The sequence below is a fragment of the Arachis hypogaea genome, chromosome 16, assembly GCF_003086295.3.
Source record: "Arachis hypogaea cultivar Tifrunner chromosome 16, arahy.Tifrunner.gnm2.J5K5, whole genome shotgun sequence".
In the NCBI taxonomy this organism is placed as follows: Eukaryota; Viridiplantae; Streptophyta; class Magnoliopsida; order Fabales; family Fabaceae; genus Arachis; species Arachis hypogaea.
This window is the reverse complement of record NC_092051.1, coordinates 31,922,687-31,941,193: the sequence shown is the minus strand read 5'-3', so window position 1 is coordinate 31,941,193 and position 18,507 is coordinate 31,922,687. Positions and strand designations below refer to the sequence as shown.

Sequence of the window (18,507 nt, the reverse complement as noted above, 5' to 3'; positions counted from 1 at the left end):
TTAAGTTGTCTATGAAAATATGTTATTTGTGATAATTGATGAGGATACTAAATGATGATAATGATAGTAGGATGACTTGTGAATTGTGTTGCATTGGTTTGTGAAATTGTATATGATGAAAATATTAAGAATTGGGTATTTTCATGTGATGGAAGAGATGAAATAGGTGTGAGACTGTTTTGTACACAATTAGTGCTGAAATTGGAGTGTGAATTATTAATTTTTGAAAGAAACTTGGTGAAATAAAGGTTTGAGGGATTTTGTGTAAAATTGATTTTTGGCCGAACTTCGGCAAGTCATAACTCAGCTTCCAGACCCCCAAATTGTTTCAAACTTATTTCATATGAAAATTTGGTCCATGAGGTTTACGCCGTTCAAAGAACAAATGAAAAATGTTTTAAAACAAGAAAATTATACGCGTCGGAAGTTTGGTATGTAAAGCTGAAATTATGCACACTTAACCACTTATGACTGTTCTGCACTGCATGCGTACACATACCCCTCATTCGCGAAGGGTCATTTCTGTTCAGCATACATGCGTAGGCGGACAGAGTTATGAGTATGCAAAAGGAGCTAAACTGCACACCCACGCGTACGCGTAGCCCCTGTTTCAGCAAATATGAAATTCTTATTTTAAAGCCTAATTTTAAACCTCTAAACCTCTATTTTCACTCTTTTAACCCTAGATCTTAGTAGTAGGCCTAGTAATGAGATGAATCTAGGGAAGAGGAGGAATGTTGGGAGTGAAGTAAGGTTGGAAGTGATGGTTTATATTTGGAAAATGTGAATACATGAAGTATATGTGATGACATAGCTTTGTTGAATGGTTGTGAAATGATTATGAATGATTATGAATGAATGTGGTAATTGAGGCCTGATAGAGATTTGTTGATGATAAGAATGTATGAGTTTCTCTCTGTCGTAAGGTGTGTTGGGCACTATATCCCAAGAGCGTGGCATGGCGGGCGTTATATCCCAAGAGTGTGGGAACACCTTACCTTGGGAAGTGTGTTGGACACTCTATCCCATGAGTGTGACAGATACTATATCTAAAGAGCGTGGCATGGCGGGCGCTATATCCCAAGAGTGTGAGAGCACTTTGTCCCAGAAAATTTGACGAGCACTATATCCCGAGAGTGTGACGGGCCCTATATCCCAAGAGTGTGGAGGCATGTCAGAGAGATGATATCTGTATTAGCTACGGAGTGTGTCGGGTTCTGGCAGAGTAACCGACACGTGAGCTCACGGCCAGTGGAAAAGATACATCATATGCATTTGTCTATTTGCCTTGGTTTGCTTTCTTGAGATTGCCTACTTGTTATTTCATGCTTAACTGCTATATGTTCTGTTTGTTGTATCTGTATTCTACTTGTATTTGCTTTGTTCGTCTGTGCACTAGTGAGTTTGGAGGGTTGGAGTACGTAAAAGGTGAATTGTAGAGTTAGAGTTTTGTGAGACAGCAAGTGGATTGTAATTTGAGGGAATAAGTTAGGATTAAGTTAGAACCTTAAGAACCTTAGATAACTATCCCTATTTATGGTTTCCATCTTAAGTCTTTAATATTTATAATCTGAATGTCGGGATTCTAGGATTGCCTCTGGCTTTCTCAGAACCTTATTTATTATATACGTGGGCACCTTAACCATACTGAAAATCGGATCCCATACAATATTGTTGTTTTTCAAATACAGGTTGAGAAGCACCACTCTGTATTCTGGAGACTCGGATGAAGCGAAGAACTCTTGGGGCTCTAGGACGTATTTTGTTTATATTTATATATGTATGTAGATTCTCCACCTTGTATTTTTATGTTTGTCCCTCTTAGAGGTTGACTCGGAGAAACAAGTTGTCGTCTTTCTGCTTTGGGTCATTTTGGGATTCTCATGTATATATATATATATATATATATATATATATATATATATATATATATATATATATATGCTCTGTCCAGTTCTAGTTTCGCGAGCTGGATCAGGAACCTTGTTATCTGTATCTTAAAACTCTCTTATCCTACTTCGTTACGTTGTCGCTTCGTGAGTGTTACGTTTTTTGTTTTACTGCTTTTGTTTTGACTTTTCTACAAAGGTTTCCAGTTAACACTTTTTCAAACTATATATATATATATATATATATATACTTTTAGAGGTCTAATACCTCATCACCTCTGTCTTATGACTTAAGCATAAGACTCTGTGTAGTAGGGTGTTACTTACAGTGCATGCAACGGCAAATGGATATCTACTATGAGTAGATGTGTGCACGAGACGACAAGGATGCTACATTCACAGGACGAGGAAGACACGCCGTGACTGAGATATATGAGTTTGCGATGGCATGTGTGAAGGCAATTCTATGCAACGGCGTGTGCAACAGCGTGCACGATGGCAGTTCTGGTGTGTGCGAGGGAGAGAAGAGAGTGACAAAAGAGACTTTGGGTAAGACACAGAAGAGAGTGTTTTTAGGTTTAAAGTTTCTTGTGCAGCATTAGGTCTAAGACTAGTAGTAGATATTATGTTATGCTTTTTTAAAATATAATATGTATAGCGATTTGGTTTAGTTTGGTTCTGACAAATGGAACCACAAATCGAATTGGAAAAAGTCGATCCAAAATCCCAAAAAATCCAATATTGAGCTGTTTATTTCGGTTTTCAATTTGGATCGGTTCAAATTTATAATTTTTTGGACTGGTTTCGATTTGAATAACCCTAGAAATTAGTCATTTAAATTTTAAAATCTCAACATTTTGAATTCATAAAAAAAAAACCGATGAATAGACTCATTTGGTGTACGACACTAATTTCAGAGTCTAAAATAAGTCACATAGTGTAAAGTCAGGGACCGAGTTGGTTCACTACAACGATGACATGGCAGATGACACTGGACAAATAATGTTGCGACATGTGGCATAAGCTGATACGCAGACAAATAGTATTGTGACATGAGACACAACAATCTACACTAGTATGCCACGTATTACTGACTGACCCATCACCATATCATTACATAAGGCAAAATCATGATGTGACACATATAACCAATGGTCGATGTCATCAAGCCAAATCTGCACGCCGTTGATGGAAATCAAGTCAAGGACTAATATGGTACATTTTTAACAATGTAAAGGACGCAATTGGTGCAATCTGAATCTCAAAGACAATTTTGGTGTACGATGCTAATCTCAAGTAGGGGTGGTAATGGATAGGGTAAGGTAGGGTTTAGACCCAACTCTAACTCTATCTGTGGGTTTATAACATGCCAACCCTAACTGTACTCGCCTTCAACCCGCGGGTCATAAAAAATGCATTATTCAATAATCTAGTGAGATCTTCTAGTTGTAATTGGTATTTATATGTCATTGAACATATTTGGCTTTTATATAAACAAAAGTGTTAGATTTTAAATTGAAGATCTTACCTTAGTGGTTGAAAACTTTTTATATAAATGAAGGTTCTTGGTTCGACACTCATAGTGTGTGTGCTGGGTAGGGTTGAACCTCAACCTGTACCTTATCCGATCCGGTTCAACCCTACCCGATTAACCTAAGTTCAACCTTATCCGACTAATCTGCAGATCACTTTGAGTCTTTAGTCTTAAACATATACCATGATCTCTACATTTTTGAGGGTATATTATATATAGGGTGTGAGTTGGTCGGGTAGGGTTGAACCTCAACCCGCACCCTATCCGATCCGGTTCAACCCTACCCGACTAACCCAAGTTCAACCTTATCCGACTAATCTGCAGATCACTTTGAGTCTTTAGTCTTAAACATATACTATGATCTATATATTTTTGAGAGTATATATTACACCATTTAAACCTCAACATATTAAATTTGGGAGTTTTTTTAGAGCGTTAAAAAGATATTTTGCTAAGTCACTTATTAACAGTTTAAAAAAAATTATGACTTTTTTAACTATTCAACCTTAGCCAAAAAAAAAAAAAAAAGCTAAAAGTAAAAAAAAAAAGGCTAATTTTGCCCACTCAGTCCTGCCCCGCTAAAGTAAAACGTCTCAAAATGTTAATTTGTTTGTTTTTTATGATAGATTTATGCAGATTAGCCTACCTAACACTTTAATTTTAAAAAATTAAAAAAATAATTAACCTAAACAAAAAGATTTTAATTGTCATTCAAACACAAATTTTGACCAAAGAAAAAAACCATAAATAAAAAATAGTCAAATTATAAAATTTTTTTCTCAGTCTTATAAATTCTTAGTGTCAATAGAATTTTTCATTATAATATCTGTTTTTAATTATTGCAAAGAATAAAACAATAATAATCTTAACTTAATTTTTAAATAATCAATTTTGAATAATAATAATATTTGTAATAGATTATAATACAAAAAATAGAAATGAAATTTTGTGATAAAAAAATAAAAGAATTATTTTTATTTTAAGAAACAAGTTAAGTCACAAAACTTAAATACATATATGAGAATGTAAAATAAAATAAAACATAGAAAAATAAAACAAATAAAGTTAATAAAAATATAAAAGAAAAAAAAAAGAGAAAGATGTGTATTTGGAAGTTATAATTTTTTTCGGTTGTCTATGGTATCTCCTAACTCGACAGATGAAGAACTAATTTGTTGCAAATCTGAATTTTATTTAAGGATTTGTCGTTGGTCAATGGATTGTCGAACTCTCAATACTTACTTAAATGGACAAGTGAACTAACTACCCGACTAACCCAAATTTGTATATTTAAAAGTTATAATTTTTTTATATATATTCTTGTAGTACAATAATCTTGAGTAAAGTATCGTTTTTATCCCCAACGTTTGGAGTAAGTCCCAAAATTGTCCCTAACGTTTAAATCGTCTTACTTAAGTCCCTAACGTTTCAAAATTGGCTCAATGTTATCCTGTCGTTAAGGATCTGTTAACAGAATTGACGGTAGGACAAAATTGAGTCGATTTTGAAATGTTAGGAGCTTAAATAGGACGAAAACGTTGGAGACAAAAACGATACATAGAAATAAATTTTAATTTTATCCTTCAATAATATCAATTTTTACGATACATAGTTATTCAATTATTTTTTATCACATCAAAGTAAATTATACTTAATCACATTACTTTCATTCTAATTTTTTTTTTATAATTTTACTCTTAATTCTTAAAGATTTTTACTCATAATGAAATGTTTGTAAAATGACTAATACATAAACTTGTAGAAAAAAATGATACATGTACAATAAAATATAAATTGTACCTTTTATCTCTAATGTATCGAAATTTTTTAATGTTTAATTTAGTTAAACTTTATTTTTAATTTTATTCTTCAATAATGTCAAATTTTTATAGTAGATAATAATTTAATTATTTTTTAATTTTATTCTTAATCACATTATTTTTTTCTAAGTGAATTTATTTTTGATTAAGAGCAAAATTAAAAAATAAATTAAATAATTATTTATCATAAAAAAATTGAAATTATTGAAAAAAATTAAAATTTATTAAAAAGTTAAAAAAACTTTTCTTCAATAATTTTAATAGTTTTAATTTTTGATAAATTTTAATATTTTCTTCAATAATTTTAAATTTTTATGATAAATAATTACTTAATTTATTTTTTATTTTTTTAATAAAAAATAAATTTATTTAGAAATAAATAATATGATTAAAAATAAAATTAAAAAATAGTTAAATAATTATTTACCGTAAAAATTTGATATTATTATATTGAAGAATAAAATTAAAAATGAAGTTTAACTAAATTAAATATTAAAGAATTTCGATACATTAGAGATAAAATGAAAAATTTATACTTTATTGTATATGTATTATTTTGTTTTTCTGTTTCATAAGTATATGTATTAGTCATTCTACAAACATTTTATGATAACTAAAAATCTTTAAAAGTAAAATTATAAAAAAAATAAATTTATTTAGAATGAAAGTAATGTGATTAAGTGTAATTTACTTAAATATGATTAAAAAATAATTGAATAACTATTACCATAAAAAATTGATATTATTGAAGGATAAAATTAAAATTTATTTCTATGTTTCATTTTTGTCTCCAACTTCGTCCTATTTAAGTCTCTAACATTTCAAAATCATTTCAATTTTGGGTGTCAATTCTGTTAATAGATCGCTAACGACAGGACAATATGAAGCCGATTCTAAAATATTACGGATTTAAATAAGACGATTTAAATATTAAGAACAATTTAAAAATTTACCCTAAATATTATAGACAAAACCAATACTTTACTCTATTATTTTTTTTTAACCGAAAAAAGTCTAGGCCGACGGACTTGCCCGTCCGGTCTGCCAAAATTCGCAAGTTTGACTCTACGGATTTGGTAGATTTTTTATTTGGTACGTTCTAAATCTTAGCCTAGCCAATTATTTATTATCATTATTATTATTATTTTTTTTTTTTGCGGATTTGACAGGTTGGCTGGACAGGTTCGGCACGTTTTCACAACTCAAACAAACGGTGAACTTTTGAATTGGAAGGTAGAGGGAGCCATGCCCGCGCCTCGGGCCCACATTATTGGAAACACTTAAGAGTATCCGAGCCCAAATTGAACGGGCTTCTAACAGCTTAAGTAGGGCATAGGAACATTCTAGAAAGAACCCAAACCCTAGCTATATATAACACAACTTAAACCACCCACTCTCCCTCTTCCTCTTTGCATCTAAACTTGGAACACAGTGTTTGCGCTGTGTCCTCACATTCTTAGATCTCTTTCTCCGTTTTCTCGCCGACGCAAAAAGCAGCAGTTAGGATCCAATGGCCGGAAAAGGAGAGGGACCAGCCATCGGAATCGATCTCGGAACCACGTACTCGTGCGTCGGAGTTTGGCAGCATGACCGTGTTGAGATCATCGCCAACGACCAAGGAAACAGAACGACGCCGTCCTACGTCGCATTCACCGACACCGAGCGTCTCATAGGCGATGCCGCCAAGAACCAGGTCGCCATGAACCCTATCAACACTGTCTTCGGTGAGATCTACTTTTCCATGCACAAATTCTCTTAGAACCTTATTGTCGTTCTCTCTGCTATCTCAGTAAGCTAAATGGATTAGTTTTATTTGATGTATGCGATCTTATGTTGTGTTGAACCGTGTAGATAGTTAATCTAAGAGCATTTATTGAAAGCTTCATTTGTTGACTTGGTTTGGAGTATTTAATATTTATAAAAGGATTAATGGTTCTAGATCTAGTATAGTAGAAATCTTATCTCGTTTTTCATGATGCGTCAATATAATCTTAAATTACGAAATTTTGAATATCATCCGTCGATGTAAATCACTGTTGGATCTGGTCTGACGTTACTTCGTACTTCAAGTTCCAAGATTTGACTCTCAATAGGTTGAAGGTTTGTATGTGTATTAGTTATTGTACAGTATTAATATGGGTCTTACTCGGATGAAAGTTGTATATATTTTAGTTAGTTTATGGTTCAATATATTGATTGTTTATAAATTGTCTTCTCTCTCAGATGCCAAGAGGCTGATTGGTCGCAGATTTAGCGATCCCTCTGTGCAGAGTGATATTAAGTTGTGGCCATTTAAGGTTATTTCTGGACCTGCTGAGAAGCCCATGATTGTGGTTAACTACAAGGGTGAAGAGAAACAATTTGCCGCAGAAGAGATCTCTTCTATGGTACTCATGAAGATGCGTGAGATTGCGGAGGCGTATCTTGGCTCTTCAGTGAAGAACGCTGTTGTTACTGTCCCTGCTTACTTCAATGATTCTCAGCGTCAGGCAACCAAGGATGCTGGTGTTATTGCTGGTCTTAATGTCATGAGAATTATCAATGAGCCTACTGCTGCTGCCATTGCATATGGTCTTGACAAGAAGGCAACAAGCGTTGGTGAGAAGAATGTCTTGATTTTTGATCTTGGTGGAGGTACTTTTGATGTATCCTTGCTTACTATTGAGGAAGGTATCTTTGAGGTGAAGGCTACAGCTGGAGACACCCATCTTGGGGGCGAAGATTTTGATAACAGAATGGTGAACCACTTTGTTCAGGAGTTTAAGAGAAAGAACAAGAAGGACATAAGTGGCAACCCTAGAGCTCTTAGGAGGTTGAGGACAGCTTGTGAGAGGGCAAAGAGGACTCTTTCGTCTACTGCCCAGACCACCATTGAAATTGATTCGCTGTATGAGGGAATTGATTTCTATTCTCCAATTACTCGTGCAAGGTTTGAGGAGCTCAATATGGATCTTTTCAGGAAGTGTATGGAGCCGGTTGAGAAATGTTTGAGAGATGCTAAAATGGACAAAAGAAGTGTCCATGATGTTGTCCTTGTTGGCGGTTCAACTAGAATTCCCAAGGTTCAACAACTTTTGCAAGATTTCTTCAATGGAAAGGAATTGTGCAAGAGCATTAATCCTGATGAGGCTGTTGCCTATGGTGCTGCAGTTCAGGCTGCCATCTTGAGTGGTGAGGGCAATGAAAAGGTTCAGGACCTACTCCTTCTTGATGTCACCCCTCTGTCACTTGGTTTGGAGACTGCTGGTGGTGTGATGACCGTCCTGATCCCAAGGAACACTACAATTCCAACAAAGAAGGAACAAGTTTTCTCAACATATTCGGACAACCAGCCTGGTGTGTTGATCCAGGTCTTCGAGGGTGAGAGAACAAGGACAAGGGATAACAATTTGTTGGGCAAATTTGAACTTTCAGGCATTCCTCCTGCTCCCAGGGGTGTTCCACAGATCACTGTGTGTTTTGACATTGATGCCAATGGTATCTTGAATGTGTCTGCGGAAGACAAAACTACTGGCCAGAAGAATAAGATCACCATCACCAATGACAAGGGAAGACTTTCAAAGGAAGATATAGAGAAGATGGTTCAAGAGGCTGAGAAGTACAAGTCTGAGGATGAAGAGCATAAAAAGAAGGTTGAAGCCAAGAATGCTTTGGAAAACTATGCATACAACATGAGGAACACCGTGAAGGATGACAAGATTGGAGGAAAACTTGACCCAGCTGACAAGAAGAAGATTGAGGATGCCATTGAGCAATCTATTCAGTGGCTAGACAGCAACCAGCTTGCCGAAGCAGATGAGTTTGAGGATAAGATGAAGGAACTGGAAAGCATCTGCAATCCAATCATTGCCAAGATGTACCAAGGTGGTGCTGGTCCTGATGTTGGTGGAGCTGGTGCAGCCGAAGATGACTATGCTCCCTCTGGTGGAAGTGGTGCTGGCCCTAAGATTGAGGAAGTCGACTAAATTTAGTTGTTTTCCTAAATTATTATATCTTTGATGTGTTTTGTTGCACCTATGTTACTTGGTTTTTAGTATCGAAGACAACTATTTTAAGTAATCTATTTGGTTTGTGTACTTAAATTTCAGTTGACACGGGTTACTGAAATATTTATACATTTTGCCCCCTTTGGAATTATTTTTCCGATGTCCTGGGATGTGTGTCGTCCTTTGGTTCATTATTGTTTAGGGCTTTAGGCGCATAAAAGCATTTTCTTTATCCGAAGTGAATAGACTAATTGCTTCTTACCCAATTCATCATGGCAATGTTGCCTCCAGGTCTATGTATATGATACAGTAGGATCCTATAAGATGATTCCTGAAAATATATTCCAGCAGTATGTTTAACACCTTTTGATCATTACTAGGGGTGTTCATGGGTCGGGTAAAATCGGATTTGATGTGATTCAGACTCGGTTCGAAATATATACCGGTCTATTTGTTAGATTCAAACACATAAAAACCCGGTAAAAACCGGGCTTTTAATATTATTTTCTTGTAAGCTAGCATGTGAAAATATTCAAATTTTTAAAACTCAAACCATTATGATATTGTAAAATTTACTTAGAAAAATATAACAAGAACCAATACTTCTCCAAATTTAAAGCATAACCACAATCAATACTAATATTGTTTAATAACATCAAATATTTAAATCAATACAAATAATATAATATTATACATTAGTCTAAAGTCTTGTGCATTTTAAATATAAAACATTAACTTATAGTCTTATAATGACTAATAACACAAAATATTAAGGTTTACAATACTTAAATTCCACATAAGAATAGCCATTATCCATCACTAATAACAAAATATTAATTGTGTATGATAACCGGGACACTGGGCCGAGTTCGGGTGGCCCGAGCTATGGTCCGGACCTGATCCGAAATAATGATCGGGTCTATTTTTGAGACCCTTACCCGGCCTTAAACCTGGTGAAATCACACTAAATTAGCCCCTAAAAAATTCGGAACCGGGCCGAATTTTCGGGACGGACCGAACTATGAACACCCCTAACTACAGTTGAGATGAACCAATTTTAGTTCATTATTAGCCTTTTTCTCAATTCACTTTAGTACTATATTTAAAAAATAGAAATGTTTGGTAATCAAAGAAAAATAAAAAATTAACCAAAAACAATTATAATTTGTCTTATTTAGTATTTATTAATTGTTGCTGTTTCTTTTGTCTCCTTAGCATTACTGAAAAGAAATAAGAAATATGTATAGAGTAGTACTAGGGAGTCAACAGATTTTGTGATTTGTAGCTATTAATTAGTCATCAATAGTATTTTTAATAGTGTGAGATTACATCTTACCATGGAGCATTACTTTTTTTTTTTGCTGGCTAAATGTTGAACAAATTTTAATAAAAGTGCTGGTCGCTTAGACTTTCTCGTATGTATATTCTTTTCTGTTGGTATATGGACATGATTAATAATTGATAATGATAACCGTAGAGCAAATATTTTATATTTCATTAAAAACTTATTTAGAGAAAGTAGGTAAGATATGTTGGGGTGTACGTGGATCGGATCGTATATGATATCCGAGGTTTTTTAGTGTCGGATCCGACCCGATCCGATTCGCAAATGTGCGGATCGGATATCGGATATATCCGCATAATTGAACCTTCTCTTTCTAATCATATTTTTATGTAAAAAATTCAATAAAAATATTTCTTTCACACTTTTAAACTTATTTATTCTTAAAATATTAAATTTTTTCTAAATAAAAAATAAAATAATACAATATATGAATAATAGTTACTAACTAAAACATACAAACAAGTAAATATAACACTATATATATATATATATATATATATATATATATATATATAATTATTATTGTGCGGATCTGCAGATCGGCGAATCGGATATGCGGATGTAGAGCAGATATTCGGGATCTGATCCGATCAATCTGCGGATCGGATCGTATCCACAATTTTCGGATCGAATGCGGATATTTATCGCGAATCTGCGAATACGATCCGATCCATGAATACCCCTAAAGATATGTGTTTAAACATGCGGTAAATAGAAATGTACATAAACACAAGTATATATTAGGACAAATCACTATATTAAGCCAAGGGGAGGAAAAAATTACAGAAATCCACCAAACCAAAAATTTGTTCATGAATCAACCAAGAGCCATTTGTATATAGTTCGAATCAGCCTAATCCAAACTCTAATTACATGTAATTCGAATCACACTGATTCGAACTACTCACACACGCATACACCCACTAATTCGAATAAACCTGATTCGAATTACACCCACAGTAATTCGAATCAGGTGATTCCAATTACACTCACACACGCTGCACATAGTAATTTGAATTGGCCAGATTCGAATTACTCATGATTTAATTCTGCCCATTCTTTTATTAAAAAATTAATAATTGATTAAAAAAATTAAAAATTTAGAAATTTAAAAAATATATATTTTATTTCATGCATTAAAAAAAAGCTAACAAAATATTTAATTACGAGACTTCTTTAAAATATTAATGAGCTATCAATTCGAATTTCATACAATACTCTTTTGCCCATTTTTAATAGTTCATGAATATTTTTTTATAAATTTTTTTAATAAATTTATTTAAATTATACAACAAAAAAATATTTTATTCTATACAAAATAATTTAAAAAAATGGCTTAAAAGATGTTAGGAGTACTATAAAAATTTGTAATGTCCTAATGACTTAAGACATTAAATAAATACTTTACATAGTCAATAATAATTTAGAAATTAAAAAAAATATAGTTATAACCAGTATTTACCTAAATTACTAGAATATTACAAATTTTTATGGTACTCCTAATATTTTTTAAGTCATTTTTTTAAAATTGTTTTGCATAGAAAATGACTTAAAATGGCTTAAAATATCCTTTATTCTATGCAAAATAATTTTAAAAAAATGGCTTAAAAAATATTATGAGTACTATAAAAGTTTGTAATATCCTAATGATTTAGGACATTAAAGAAATACTCTACATAATCAATAATAATTTAGAAATTAAAAAAATATAGTTATAACCAGTATTTACCTAAATTACTAGAATATTACAAATTTTTATAGTACTTCTAACATTTTTTAAGCCATTTTTTTAAAATTATTTTGTATAGAAAATGGCTTAAAATGGCTTAAAATGCCCTTTATTCTATGCAAAATAATTTAAAAAAACATGGCTTAAAAAATATTAGGAGTACTATAAAAGTTTGTAATATGCTAGTAATTTAGGTAAATACTGGTTATAACTATATTTTGTTTAATTTCTAAATTATTATTGACAATGTAGAGTATTTCTTTAATGTCTTAAGTCATTAGGACATTACAAATTTTTATAGTACTCCTAATACTCCTAACATCTTTTAAGCCATTTTTTAAATTATTTTGTATAGAATAAAATATTTTTTTGTGGTATAATTTAAATAAATTTATTAAAAAAATTTATTAAAAAATATTCATGAGCTATTAAAAATGGACAAAAGAGTATTGTATGAAATTTGAATTGATAGCTCATTAATATTTTAAAGAAGTCTGTAATTAAATATTTTGTTAGCTTTTTTTAATGCATGAAATAAAATAGATATTTTTTATATTTTTAAATTATTAATTTTTTAATCAATTATTATTTTTTTAATAAAAGAATGGACAGAATTAAATCATGAGTAATTCGAATTTGACCAATTCGAATTACTGTGTGCAGGAGTGTGAGTGTAATTCGGATCACCTGATTCGAATTATTGTGGTCTATAAGTGTAATTCGAATCAGGTTGATTTGAATAAGTGGGTATGCACGTGTGTGAGTAGTTCGAATATTCGAATTACATGTATATAAAATTTAAAACAACCTAATTCAAACTATATAAAAATATCCATTGGTTAATTTCTGAACCAATTTTTAATTTGGCCGATCTTTATAATTTTTTACTGTCCTTGACTTATTTATGTTATTTGCCCCGTATATTATTTTGTATAGAGTATATCCAATTTGAGGGGAAAAAAACGGAAACTCCTTCCGCATAAGGCGTGGATTATGTTTAATGTTGTACAATGTGCACAATTTGATTGCTATTTGACTACTACTTACACACGTACATGTAGAATCAGTGATCAAGTAATCAAGAATCTTGTTACAGATTCAGAATGTCTATTGAACCTGTCCTCTATTTTCAACCAACACAAAACCATTGCACATAAAAAAGCTGAGATAAACCTCAAACAAAACTAATAAATAAGCCGGCAATACTGTTACAACTTACAAGTTGCGTTAAAACTGGCGAGGCGGTGCTTTCGCACAAGGACGAAACTAGAAAAAAGAATCTTGCAAAATACATCTTTTGGAAGGATAAAATAAAAAAAGAGAAAATAAAAACTGAAAGTGAAAAGAAAATTGATTATCAGCACCGCATAACAAAAATCAAACACCGTTATCCCTCACTTCCTCTCTGTCTCAGTCTCGCTGGACTCTACAACGCCAGATTCAGATTCTTCCACCAATCAATCCAATTTTCAGTTGCCTGCACCAACTTCATTTTAATATAATATATTATACTATATCCATGTAAATTATTTACGAACATTTTTGCATGCGTCTCGTAGCGGGAGCAGCTGAAGCCGGCAATTCGTCTCACTGTGAAACGTCAACATCCATTGCTGACGTTGACCACAATTTCTAGGGTTCTTTCTTCTTTTGTATAGCTATTATCTGTATCTGTAGCCATATATAATTATCTATAACTATTCGAAGTGGATCGGGAACTTGAACCAATGGCGTCTGCAAGCGCAAATCCTTGCCGCGACGAAGAGGCGCCACTCGTCGCCGCCGATTCCTCGCCGGTTGAAGCAATCAAGACCAAGAGCCACACTAAGGATGTTCATATTTTGAGCTTGGCATTTCTCTTGATATTCCTTGCCTATGGAGCTGCTCAGAATCTTCAGAGTACTCTCAACACTGTAATTTAATTAACACACACATTCTCTCTCTCTCACGTTGTTTAATTTAATTTGTTGAATTGGTTTAATTAATTTTTGGTAAATTCAGGAGGAGGACTTGGGGACTACGTCGCTTGGGATCCTGTATTTGTCTTTCACTTTTTTCTCGGTGGTTGCTTCATTGGTGGTGCGGGTTCTCAGCCCCAAAATTGCTTTGATTATTGGTTCAACTGGTTATTGGTTGTATGTTGCTGCAAACTTGAAGCCAAATTGGTAATTAGTAATTACTTACTACCTAAATTTTTTTTAGTGTTCATTATTGTCTACAAGTATTCAGATGGAATTGAAATTCTGCGGCCATCTAGGTATTATCACAAGGAAAGAAAAAGATCCAAGTAAAAACAACTTTTTTGCGCGTGTTTATTTACTATGAGAAGCAATTTCCTCGGCAGTTTAAAAGAGAATTTAGGAAAGGGACAACGGAAAAGTTTCCCAATTGTGTTTCTTTACCTATTAAGTAAACATATAAGTACTCACTGCTCATGGGAGAAATAGGTGGCGGTTTTGTAGCTAAATTCAATGAATCTGTAGAAGGATTGTTGATTTCGAACTTCACAAGGATCACAATAGCAAAGCTGCAAGGGATAAAAAGGAATTGTTATCAGCATTCCTTACTTGTAGTGGTGTGGGTGGAACAAGTCTTTTTTTTGAGTTTGATTTTGGAGAGAGTACCATAAGAATGCAGTTAACAATGCACATGTACTGGTGCTATGTATGCCCCTAAATCAACAATTTGACTGAATTCCTGATGAATTATTACATCACCATGGCTGGTTGGACTAGTTTAATATTTTATCCATGAAAAGTAAATTGAACTCTCAACAACTTACAGATATGCTGTGATTAGTTGTATATAGGGATTCTTGAATGGTTTTGATATTCTTGACGGCTGACCATTTGTTGGTTGTACATGCCTACTCATAGTTCTGCTGATATGAGTGCATCATTTGTATTGAACTTTGTGTCCTTGTATGCTGAAATTATACTAAATTATGATCCATACCTTTAACACTGATTGATTCTTCACCAGGTATACACTGGTTCCAGCCTCTTTGTACCTCGGGTTTTGTGCTTCAATAATATGGGTTGGACAGGTACACATAATTCGCCAAGGCTCTGCAGTTCCTTCAAATTGTGATTAGTCACCTAAATCTTTACAAATCCTAGTTTGACCTGACAGGGAACGTATCTCACATCCACTGCACGCAGTCATGCTACAGATTACAACTTGCATGAAGGTGCAGTAATTGGTGATTTCAATGGGGAATTCTGGGCTGTGTATGCACTCCATCAGGTGAGCAAATTGTTCTAGACTCAAGTTTGATCACTTTCTTTTTTTCTGTTTCTTTAAATAATAATATTTATACATGAAAAAGTCTAGAGGACCAGCAACTTTATTAAATTCTGGCCAGCATGTAACCAGCAAAAGAAAAGTGAGTAATCTCACACCATTGGATAAAATCTCACACCATTAAAATCATCATTGATGGCTACTTGATAACTACAAATCACAAAAGTTGCTGGCCCTCTAGCACTCCTCTTTATACATTTTAGGATGCATATTTACTAAAAACTATTTTGCAGTTTATTGGAAATCTCATCACATTTGCTCTATTGAGTGATGGCCAGGTATGTGGCTGTTAGACTTTACATTGTTCAACTTTTCTTCTAGTTTTGTTTATTAACTATCGACTGCTGGTCTGTGGTTTGTTCAAGCTTACCCTTTCCTCATTAGTCACCATAAATGAGGACTACTGCTGACAGTATCTTTTCAGAAAAGAATTAACAACTGGCTTCGTGGTTGAAAGAACTGAAGGTCTATTGTTGAATCAAAATAACACTAGCAGTTCTATTATGGAAAGTGTTTAGCTTTTGTTGATGTTGTGTATTTAATATTATTTATTTATTTATTTAAAATTTTTAAAGCTAAGCACTTGCAAAGTTTCAATGGCTTTGTAAGTATGGTGAGTTGATGATATTGACACTGTAATTTAGCATTTGCTGTATTTAATTTTTAATTTTCATATTTATGTTTAATGATTGGAAATATGTTATTTTGTATACCATACATACTACACAAAAAAACTTGAAGGAAATGTAAAAATGATCAGGGTTTTTGATGTACCCTTTTACAATAAATACTCATGTTTCATACTAGCTAGTTTCATGTTTTGAAATGCTCAGGGTTTGAATTTTCTTTATCGTTTTTTTCTTTCCTTGTCATTGCAGGAAGGAACTACCAATGGCACTACTGTATTGTTTGTTATATTCCTTTGTGTTATGACCTTTGGTGCAGTACTAATGTTCTTCCTGACTAACCGGAGTGGTAATAGTAAGGAAGAATATGAATTTTCAGGTGCTGGTGTTTGTTCATCCATTAAATCCCTATCTAGATCACTTACCAGTGCATTGTCTGATGTAAGAATGTTGTTGACCATACCCCTCATTGCTTATTCGGGTCTACAGCAAGCATTTGTGTGGTAATCTCATGTTTATTATAAGGCATTCACCCTCATGACCTTCTACTAATCATTTTCTGATTTCTGGTGTCCTTTGACATGCACTCTGTCTTGGGTGTTAATCAACTACTCTTTCGCAGGGCTGAATTTACCAAGTATGTTGTGACCCCTGCAATTGGTGTTTCTGGTGTCGGCAGTGCAATGGCAGCATATGGGGCTTTTGATGGAATAGTAAGTATGGAAAGCAGGCTCTGGTTCCTTGCCTTTCCCATCAAAATATTTTACCCCATACTATATACAAATGAATTACTTTGAGATCATTAATATTTATTTCCTTATTTTTAAAAATCTTTCAGTGTTCTCTGGCCGCTGGTCGACTCACCACTGGTCTTGCTTCTATTACGTCCATAGTGTCAGTAGGAGCATTTGTTCAGGCACTTGTATATATCTTACTTCTTCTAGATGTCAGGTCTGCAATAAATACACTTCGCTTAATTTGTGAATATTGTTTTCCCCTCTGTAACTCTTTCTTCCTTTGCACACTCCTGTTGCAGCATGTCTAGCGGATGGGTCGGTACCCTATACATACTCTTTTTGGCTGCATTATTGGGCATTGGTGATGGAGTTCTGATGACACAGCTCAATGCTTTGCTTGGAATGCTATTTAAACATGACACGGTATATCATATGCCACAGACAACATCATGATCCTTAAATTGGGTTGCAACTTGCAATATTCAGATCATATCCTATTGATTTGTTTACCTTGCCTTTCCATTTCTTTATGGAGGCTGTATGCTTGATAGTTTGTTTGGGATATATCACTATGAATTGCTTGTTCATGTGTCCAAGCTGATTACTCTATAAGTTTCATTCAAAACTAGTGCATTCCCTGCTGTTTTCCTCTTATTACATTCTCCTCACATCCCTGATATATTTTTTCTGCAATGTTACCAATAGTTACTTTAAGTTACCTCTTGTTTCAAGTTTGTTTTGCTTTCGCGTGTAGGAAGGGGCCTTTGCGCAGCTAAAGATATGGCAAAGCGCTACAATTTCTATAGTATTTTTTGCGGCACCACACATCTCATTCCAGGCAGTGCTCGTGATATCGCTGGTGTTGCTATGCTCCTCATTCGGCAGTTTTCTGTGGCTAGCTCTCAAGGTGGCTAAGACACCCTCATCCACTCCCCGGGAGTGAATTCAACGCTGTACAACTGCAAGCATAATAGATCCAGTATAAACTATATGATCTCTATTTTTGCCTATATACCCTATCTATCCATTGGAACTACCTCTTTTATTTATGGTGACATTTCTTGCGGTTCAATGTGCTGTGTAAAATTATAAATTGTGATAATTGTAATTTATAATTAAAAGCTCACGTAGCACACACATACACAAATCTGTTGTTGGTTATTGGGTGTCTCAAATTAATATGTGAGCTTCAGTGATTTACTTGTTAGAGATAGAGGACGCAATGCTGGGGTAAGATGTGTGCAAAACTGAAGGTAGATTTCAATTTTGACCTTTTCTAGAGGGTATAGTGCGGAAGCAACCATATTTCTAAACAACCGGTACCTTGTTTCCACGCATACAACATTTTTATTTTAATTTTTAGATATGGTGGAGTCGCTCTCCAGTCTTTTTTGTTTTCATCTAAAACAGAACTATACCGAACCCATGGACGCCTAGTGGCAAATTCTGAACCCCATAACTTGGTCAGAATGGCCATCATGCGACTCATTAAGTCAAAATCCACGTCAATCCTCATTGGTCCATCGGAACCAAAATCA

The 18,507-nt window shown here is 33.7% G+C and overlaps 2 protein-coding genes across 2 annotated transcripts; both read left to right on the top strand.

Moving 5' to 3' along the window:
• Window positions 1–6,399: 6,399 nt before the first annotated feature.
• LOC112758901 (heat shock 70 kDa protein 4) lies at window positions 6,400–9,380 on the top strand. The gene is made up of 2 exons (XM_025807688.2): window positions 6,400–6,967; window positions 7,467–9,380. Exons 1-2 carry the CDS (start codon window positions 6,754–6,756, stop codon window positions 9,206–9,208), a joined length of 1,956 nt encoding a protein of 651 aa, XP_025663473.1. The 5' UTR covers window positions 6,400–6,753; the 3' UTR covers window positions 9,209–9,380.
• A 4,142-nt stretch (window positions 9,381–13,522) lies between these two features.
• LOC112758899 (UNC93-like protein 3) lies at window positions 13,523–18,130 on the top strand. The gene is made up of 10 exons (XM_025807687.3): window positions 13,523–14,216; window positions 14,305–14,468; window positions 15,286–15,349; window positions 15,436–15,549; window positions 15,840–15,884; window positions 16,485–16,735; window positions 16,855–16,945; window positions 17,071–17,183; window positions 17,269–17,392; window positions 17,724–18,130. Exons 1-10 carry the CDS (start codon window positions 14,031–14,033, stop codon window positions 17,910–17,912), a joined length of 1,341 nt encoding a protein of 446 aa, XP_025663472.1. The 5' UTR covers window positions 13,523–14,030; the 3' UTR covers window positions 17,913–18,130.
• Window positions 18,131–18,507: the final 377 nt, after the last annotated feature.